Source organism: Triticum aestivum, chromosome 2B (genome assembly GCF_018294505.1).
Source record: "Triticum aestivum cultivar Chinese Spring chromosome 2B, IWGSC CS RefSeq v2.1, whole genome shotgun sequence".
NCBI lineage: Eukaryota > Viridiplantae > Streptophyta > Magnoliopsida > Poales > Poaceae > Triticum > Triticum aestivum.
Window position 1 is genome coordinate 179,897,068 of NC_057798.1, and position 7,728 is coordinate 179,904,795.

The 7,728-nt window shown below is 47.7% G+C and overlaps 2 protein-coding genes across 2 annotated transcripts; one reads left to right on the forward strand and one right to left on the reverse strand.

The window, feature by feature from the left end:
* The first annotated feature begins 503 nt into the window (after window positions 1-503).
* On the forward strand, window positions 504-5,987 carry LOC123044212 (3-oxoacyl-[acyl-carrier-protein] synthase II, chloroplastic). Its single transcript, XM_044466885.1, has 13 exons — window positions 504-1,054; window positions 2,153-2,358; window positions 2,469-2,672; window positions 2,785-2,895; window positions 3,006-3,101; window positions 3,174-3,219; window positions 3,356-3,435; window positions 3,663-3,731; window positions 3,858-3,942; window positions 4,029-4,183; window positions 4,263-4,343; window positions 4,878-4,937; window positions 5,276-5,987. Exons 1-13 carry the CDS (start codon window positions 868-870, stop codon window positions 5,390-5,392), a joined length of 1,497 nt encoding a protein of 498 aa, XP_044322820.1. The 5' UTR covers window positions 504-867; the 3' UTR covers window positions 5,393-5,987.
* Window positions 5,988-6,088: 101 nt separating this feature from the next.
* On the reverse strand, window positions 6,089-7,415 carry LOC123044213 (uncharacterized). The gene is made up of 2 exons (XM_044466886.1): window positions 6,331-7,415; window positions 6,089-6,219 (listed from the first exon to the last, which is right to left on the reverse strand). Exons 1-2 carry the CDS (start codon window positions 7,254-7,256, stop codon window positions 6,162-6,164), a joined length of 984 nt encoding a protein of 327 aa, XP_044322821.1. The 5' UTR covers window positions 7,257-7,415; the 3' UTR covers window positions 6,089-6,161.
* Window positions 7,416-7,728: the final 313 nt, after the last annotated feature.

The following is a 7,728-nucleotide window of genomic DNA, read 5'->3' on the forward strand; positions in this document are numbered from 1 at the left end:
CATCACATTGTTGGTGTTGTAACCATGACGAGGTTTCAGCAATGTGGGCGGTGCTTTTCACAGCATCTCCGATGTGCGACCACAACATCGCCAGTGTTGCAACAACAACTCCGATGACACCAACAATGTTGTGCAATGACGTCTTTGCAATGTTGACGGCGTTGTGCTCGCAACACATGCAATGTCCCGGGGTGACGACTTGCAACGTAGACCATTTTGCGGGGGAGGGGAATGCCATAGTCCATCTTAAGGGGACCCTACGAAAAGCGATCCGGTCAGTATTTGCAAAAGAACAGCAGGATGACGCGTAGCACAGACCATTTGTATTTAAAGATACATAAGCCAGAGGCAATACAAGCTTTGTACTAGTATTAATTATTTTTCTATCTATAACATAAAGCGTGGAGACCTTTTCCAAAAATAAAAGAGCTTGGAGAAAAAGTGAAGAAAATTGGAAAATCACCAGATTTTCTCCTCCTCCTATATTAAACTCCCCCCAACCCCCTCCTCTTCCTCCTCCGGAACACCACACCACACCACAGCCCAGCCTCCACTCCACGCCTCACCTCGCTCCCTCGCCACGACTATCTGCCAGCCAATGTCGGCTCCCGCCCACGCGATACGCCGCACAGCCCGCCCCCTCTCCTCGTGAGATCGCCGCGCCGCTCCCCGCTCCCGCCGCCACGCGCCGCCCGCCCACCCCCTCCAATCGCGAGCCCTCCCGCCCGCATCTCGTGCCTCCGACGTTCCCGGCCGACGAGCGGCGCTCTTTTCCGCGCGGAATCCGAGCGCCCCGTGCGCCCTTCGCCGCCCGCGGGATCCGCAAGGCCGTGGGAGCGGAGCGGGCATCGCCGGGGGAGAGGGACAATGGCGGCAGCCGCGCCACCGCTCTGCGCGTGGCTCGTCGCCGCGGGCGCGCACGCGGACTGCGGGGCGGACGAGCACCACCGCCAGCAGCACCGCCAGACGCAGTGCCTCGACGCCGGCTCCGGCGCGATGTTCGGCCTCGACCGCCGCCCCCTCGGGGCGCGGCGCCGTGGGTCCGCGCGCTCTGGTGAGACTCGCACGCGCCCTGTCTCCCGCATTTGTCCCTTGTTGCTCTTGCTTGGACCGTGCCACGAACGTACGCGCGAATCCGGGTGCAATTTCGGAGCATCGGTTGTATCGCCCGGGGTCAGGGTGCGGGTTTAATCCCGTTCCATGGTGTCACATTCTGCGTCTACGCTCGTCATGCGTGTGGTGATGGAGGATATTCCATGTTTTGTGCCAAGGATCTTGGTGCACTGGTTCATGTGGTTTTTTTTGGTATCGCTGTCGAGATTCACACGTTTGTGGTGAATCGGCTGCATCGGCATTGTTTTCGTTTATCTTGTCTGGCTCTGCTTGTTTGCATTTGCTATGAGGATACGCCGCGGGAATTTGACTCTTGACTAGAGAGCCTGTAAACAGAATGAGATTGCATAGCATTAGTCTATAAAAACTGAGGTTATTAACTGAAAGTGTGACACTCCAAAACCCTGAAAAATGTTGTCATAAGCAACATAATTTTGATCATCCACCAATCAGCAAACAAACTGTAGTCCTACAATATTTCTTTCCTTTTCGCATTAACTGAGCTGTATATCAGTGGTTCATGTGTGATATTGGTCTCGCTGTCAGCTTATGCGCATATGAGTGGGATCCATACGTTTGTTGCAAATTGGCTGCATCGACAATGCTGCGTTTAGCTTTGGCTAGTTCTGCTTGTTTGCATTCCTTATGAGCACAGGACACACGGCTTTGACTCTTGACCACAAAGTGTAGAGCTTGAGCTAGTTTGAAGTTGAGGAAGTGTATGAAAGACTTAAGGAAACCTGAAAACTATTGTCATAGGAAACCCAGTTTGGATTATCCACCAATCAGCCAAAAAAAACTGCAGTCATTCAATATTTTTCTTCCAGCATTAATTAAGTTGTGTAGGAGTGGATGTGGCATGGCGTGTCAAATGAGGCACTTGACGAAGTGTTTGAGATGCGTGCGTCTGTCGAGAATGTCACTTGTCTGCTTATGCCTGCCGGTTGTTCGTCACATGTGCTGGCTCAAGCAGACTAGGAGGGTTTCTCCCTTAAAAAATTGCAGGCAAGGGTCTAACGAAATGTGTTGCAATTTGCAGGAATGGCCATGTCTGTTGCCTTGCAGCCTGAAAGGGTAATTGTCGAGAAGAAGAGACCTGATGTTAAACAAAGGAGAGTGGTCGTCACTGGCATGGGTGTAGTGACGCCACTGGGTCATGATCCTGATGTGTTTTACAACAACCTTCTTGACGGTCATAGTGGAATAAGCGAGATTGAGACGTTTGACTGCTCCAAGTTCCCCACGGTAATACATGGCTGATGGTTTACTTCCTTTATGTACAGTTGAGGCAGGATCACTGTTGCAATCTAGTTGAATATGTTCTTTCAGGGATTGACATGTGGATTTGTGTACAGAGAATTGCAGGAGAGATCAAATCCTTCTCTACCGAAGGTTGGGTTGTACCCAAGCTATCTAAGCGAATGGACAAGTTCATGCTGTATTTGATAACTGCTGGTAAGAAAGCATTGGAAAATGGTGGGCTCACTGAAGAAGTCAGGAATGACTTGGATAAAACCAGATGTGGGGTTCTCATTGGATCTGCGATGGGCGGCATGAAGGTGTGGATTTCCCTGCTGTACTAATATAGTTATATCTCTAAAATGATGATTATTTTTTGACAGATGCCTTTTTCCAATAATTTCATACAAGTTACGATATAATATCATGCAGGTATTTAATGACGCGATTGAAGCGTTAAGGGTTTCTTACAGGAAAATGAACCCGTTTTGTGTTCCCTTTGCTACTACTAATATGGGTTCTGCAATACTTGCAATGGATCTGGTAATATACAATATCTTTTCATGCATGGTTAAGACCATAGTTATTATACTCAAAACAGAAGAAGGAAAACGACTATAGTTCTTGATGGCTATATTTTCTGTTATTCATAGGGCTGGATGGGGCCAAATTACTCTATTTCCACTGCATGTGCCACCAGTAACTTTTGTATCCTCAACGCAGCAAACCATATCAGAAGAGGGGAGGCTGTAAGTAACTCCATGATTTTATGATCTATGGGGGAGTAACGCATTTTCTAATAATTTTTTCAAATCCTCCAGGATGTCATGCTTTGTGGTGGTTCTGATGCGCCACTCATCCCAATTGGTATGTGATCCTGATAATTGTTAAAACTAGAAAGGACAATTTCTATTCTAACTCCAACAACGTCGTTGTCTCTTTTCAGTTTCCCACTTTTTATCCCGATTTTCGCTGTTTTGAGACTTTAAGATGTTTCATGCAGGATTGGGAGGTTTTGTTGCCTGCAGAGCTCTTTCACAGAGGAACAGTGACCCAACAAAAGCTTCCCGGCCCTGGGATATGGTTAGTGTACTTTGCTTTACAAAATCGATGTTGCTAGACACTTTGCTTCATGCACATTAGCCGGCTATTTTCTTTTCAAGATCAGTTTGCGGACCGAATGTAACTATCTATATTTAGCTATCCAAACACACTGCCGCTTTGCTGGCTTATGGGCTTTTTTGAAATGAACTTTGTGGCTTGGTTTTTGCATCGTGCCATATTTTAACAGTGTATATTTTGTGTTGTAGGACCGTGATGGTTTTGTTATGGGAGAAGGGGCAGGCGTGCTAGTATTGGAAGAACTTGAGCATGCTAAGGTTCTATACATACTTTTGCATTAATCCCTGTCATATGGATCTGTTGCTTGTTATTTTTCAGTTGGGTTGACTTGATACTAATGTTCAACTGTTCAACACTTTCTGCTCTGGGTGAATGTTCTGCAGCAAAGAGGTGCAACAATATATGCTGAATTTCTTGGTGGAAGCTTCACATGCGATGCTTACCATATGACTGAGCCGCATCCTGAAGGTGAAAATACACATTCTAACTTTGTCTTGCTCTTCCATTTTCTTACCGAAATATCATCTTCCAACATCACATTTCCTCCATATCAGGAACGGGGATCACTCTCTGCATTGAGAAGGCACTGGCTGATTCAGGGGTAACAAGGGAAGAAATTAACTATGTGAATGCGCATGCAACATCTACACAATCAGGCGATTTGAAGGAGTATGAAGCGATAGTTCGTTGCTTCGGCCAGAACCCTCAGGTATATATTACCTGATGCCAGAATGTTTTAGCAACTTCAGGAATCACATCCAATAAATTATACACATATCCTTTTGCAGCTAAGGGTGAACTCAACAAAATCAATGACTGGGCATCTTATAGGAGCAGCTGGCGGAATAGAAGCTGTTGCTTGTATACAAGTAAGGAGCTCTTGTTTGCTATAGTTTTATCCGTTTATCCTATTACTTGGACAAAATTTCAGTTTCTTGAATTATCCATTAAGGACTATGGATTTCTTGAATCATGTCTCTTTGTCCCCACATTAGTTTTGTCTTTTCAAATATTGATCCAATATGCTGATCTCTAGTTCAATTGGTAGTAGATGTAGACAGAAACATGAAGCTTGCATCTGTTGGAATTAGTGAAATGTAACAATATTACCAGTATATCTAGCAAGGATAGAGATAGACAACCTATTGCTTACATAGCTATTTCTTACATCATTGATCATTCGTGTATAACATTTGAACTGGGTCTGTATGAGAACAATAGTTACAAACTAGCAAGTCAAAAGTTGAAGTGTCGAGCAACAGATTCTATCTGCATGATACTACATTTCTCTAGCTTTTCCAAGAAGATCTATAGACGTCATTCATTTAATGTTACTACAATTGTTAATGCGAGATCATCATGGTTGTATTACTCATTACTTTTTGTTCTGTTGTTCATTGCAGGCTATAAGAACTGGTTGGGTCCATCCAAATCTGAATTTGGAGAACCCAGAAAAAGTAGTGGTAAGCTTGTTGCAAATTATTGTTTTCCACAGTAGATCTACCTTTGGGACCTCTTTTAGACTTATCTCTTATTTGGTTGGTAAAATATCTTGCATAGATTGAAGCCTGTCTCCTTAACTATATTGACCCCCACCAGATTTGCTTATTACTCCCTCCATCCCATAATGTAAGACGTTTTTTGGCACTGGTGTAGTGTTAAAAAACATCTTATATTATGGGACAGAGGGAGTATTTGCTAGCACTAAATAAGCTAGGATATGAATGAACAAAATTTGCAGTAATATATCACTAGAGCTCATTTCATCCAATGAATGTTCTGATCTCAATCTTGGCTACAGGATGTGGGCGTTTTAGTTGGAGCAGAGAAGGAGAGGTGCGAAGTAAAGGTGGCGCTGTCAAACTCATTCGGATTCGGTGGGCATAACTCATCAATTCTGTTTGCCCCCTTCAAGTAAACTCGGGATGGTGATCTGCTTGTTGTCCGATTATGGAATGGAACTGGAACTGGAACTGCATATACAAGACTAGTGGAGTAGCTAGGCGGCTTCTTTGAATATTACATGGAGGTCTGAGCTGAGAAGATCATCGTATTACTTACAGTTGAGCTAAGAAAGCGTCGAGGCCTCCGAGCCCCCAGCCATGTTCATATTTGTCGACATCGCATCACAGGCACATCCCCTGTCAAAGGGTCCAGTCTTCCTTTCGCAAGCGAAGAATCATGTGGTGTAGCCTATGGCCTATGTTTATTGTTATTCAAGTACAGTATTGTCGGATAATCCACCTTCCCATAACTTGCCCTTCCTGTGCCCGTAAGTTTTCGCCTTGGCCGTCTGCCCCTCATGGGTGCTCGTTCCTAGATTTGGTGATGAGAGACCCTTGCAGAGGTGCTGCTGCTGGGATTTGCTGTTGTATTGATGTTCTAGTAACCGTGGTTCGTGTAAGCATGTCTGAACTTGGCAGCACTGCTCCCCCCATTCGTTGATTTTCCATGTGGGATTTCCTGTTAACTGGATTAAAGTCGTTGTAATCATGCTTAATTTTCTCGTCAAATTTTTGGGCAAACATTGCCCGAAGCTGTCCTGTAAAATAAGCTCAGGCACATTGAAACAGTCTGGAGATTTTCTCGCCAAATTGATTATGGAATTCAGAGAACGAGCACATTAGCACATGCTTGATGCAGACGAATCGGATTGTCCCTACTATGAATCCTCAGCTTCTTATTTTCTAAGGAAAAATTGGCTCCTCATCGAACCATTTCCCATGCCATCCTTCGATCTCCATGCTGCGAAAGCAAATACAGATCACTTGAACACATTTTGCAACAGTCACGGATCGCCACTTAGCAGATGATGAACAATTCGAACTCTACTAGATACATGCGTGTACGGCTTACCATGGCAAGGCGATGTCTTCGCCGTCCCGCTGGTGGTAGAGATGCGTCTCCTGGCCGCCGACCGGCTTGCCGCTCCATGTGACTCCTTGGTCGCCGGAGCCTTCGTACAGCCACCCCGCAGCCGGCATACTCGCCACGTCAACGTCGCCTCCTTCGTGCCCGGCCGGCGCGCACAGCTCGCCGACGCAGCCGCTACCCTCGGTGCCCTGATCGAGGACGTCGCTCCACCACGCGCACGCCGGCGTGGCGGCCGCGTCACCCCACCCAAGCAAGGAGGTGGCCTCACTCTCGCCCTCCGGCCCCATGTGTGGCGCGCCTGCCAACGACGCCGCGTTCTCCAGGGCGTCGACCGCCGGTGAACCTTCTTGGCTCAGCATCACCGCCAATGGGGGAGACGAACGCGCCCGAGAGTCAGAGGAGTCAGCGGGCGGCGGTTGGATCAAAGGACGGTTACGAGAAGCGCCAGCACTGTTAGTGGCATCATACACAGATGAGCCAGCAAAACCATGGAAGCTGAGGTTGAGGCCTAGCGGCAGCGCCGGGAGGCTGCGGTCCAGGTGACCCAGCAGGCCACCGCCGACGACGACAGGCGGCGCGACCGGAAGTACAGGTGCGTGGTAACGCCGCGTGGAGTCGTCGCGCAAGTGGTCGGAGAAGAAGGCGTCGCAGGGGGGCCACTGCGCTTGCTGCTCGTGCTGATCTCTGGATCGCATGGTCACCGCGGCGGCGGCGGCCCTGTGGACCCTGAGAGCGGCGGCGATCTCCTTCCTGGCCGCCGCCATGTCGACCAGCCTCTCCTGGAACGGCCTGCTCGTGGACGTGCGCAGCCGCCTCCTCACCTGCCTAGCCTTGACCAGCGGCTCACCCTGCTGATCCTGCCGCTGACGATCTTGGAGTGGCTTCGGCTGCCTCGCGTGAGGGCTCATGGCGTCTAATTAGGCGTGGGTGTTCTACTGTTCTTGGTTTTTTTTTAAACATAAGTTCCTGGCTTGTGCTGCTAGTTCGATCGTGTGTGGACTGTGAGGCTACTCCGATCAGATTTTCTCCGTACCTTTGGCCTGCCTAATGCATGGCTGTACAGGACTACAGCGGTATGGATGTATGATGTTGAAGGTGTGCCGTGGCACTAGGTTGTGCATTCATGTACTCGCTCTTTGCTCCTAGTTTTTTTAAGGAGAAGAGCCACTTTTTCTTCTTGTGCGGGGAAAATAGGAGTTTTGTTCCATAACTATAGGGTTATTACAATCAAGAGGCAATAACTCCTTGATACACGGCGGACCTCTAAGGAGCCAAATTACAGTACAAGACTTCATATGTACAAGCCAACTAATGGGCTACCTTATTATGTTCCCTGTTGAGCTTCTGTGGAATAAACTCCCTCTCTTCCTGAAGAGCTTT

Bases quoted from the DNA above. Each gene is read 5' to 3' on its own strand.
- LOC123044212 (XM_044466885.1), top strand. From the start codon at position 868: ATGGCGGCAGCCGCGCCACCGCTCTGCGCGTGGCTCGTCGCCGCGGGC. The intron at 2,896-3,005 runs GTAATATACAAT...TGTTATTCATAG, and splicing joins CAATACTTGCAATGGATCTG to GGCTGGATGGGGCCAAATTA. The intron at 4,184-4,262 runs GTATATATTACC...ATCCTTTTGCAG, and splicing joins GCTTCGGCCAGAACCCTCAG to CTAAGGGTGAACTCAACAAA.
- LOC123044213 (XM_044466886.1), bottom strand. From the start codon at position 7,256: ATGAGCCCTCACGCGAGGCAGCCGAAGCCACTCCAAGATCGTCAGCGG. The intron at 6,220-6,330 runs GTAAGCCGTACA...TTGCTTTCGCAG, and splicing joins GAAGACATCGCCTTGCCATG to CATGGAGATCGAAGGATGGC.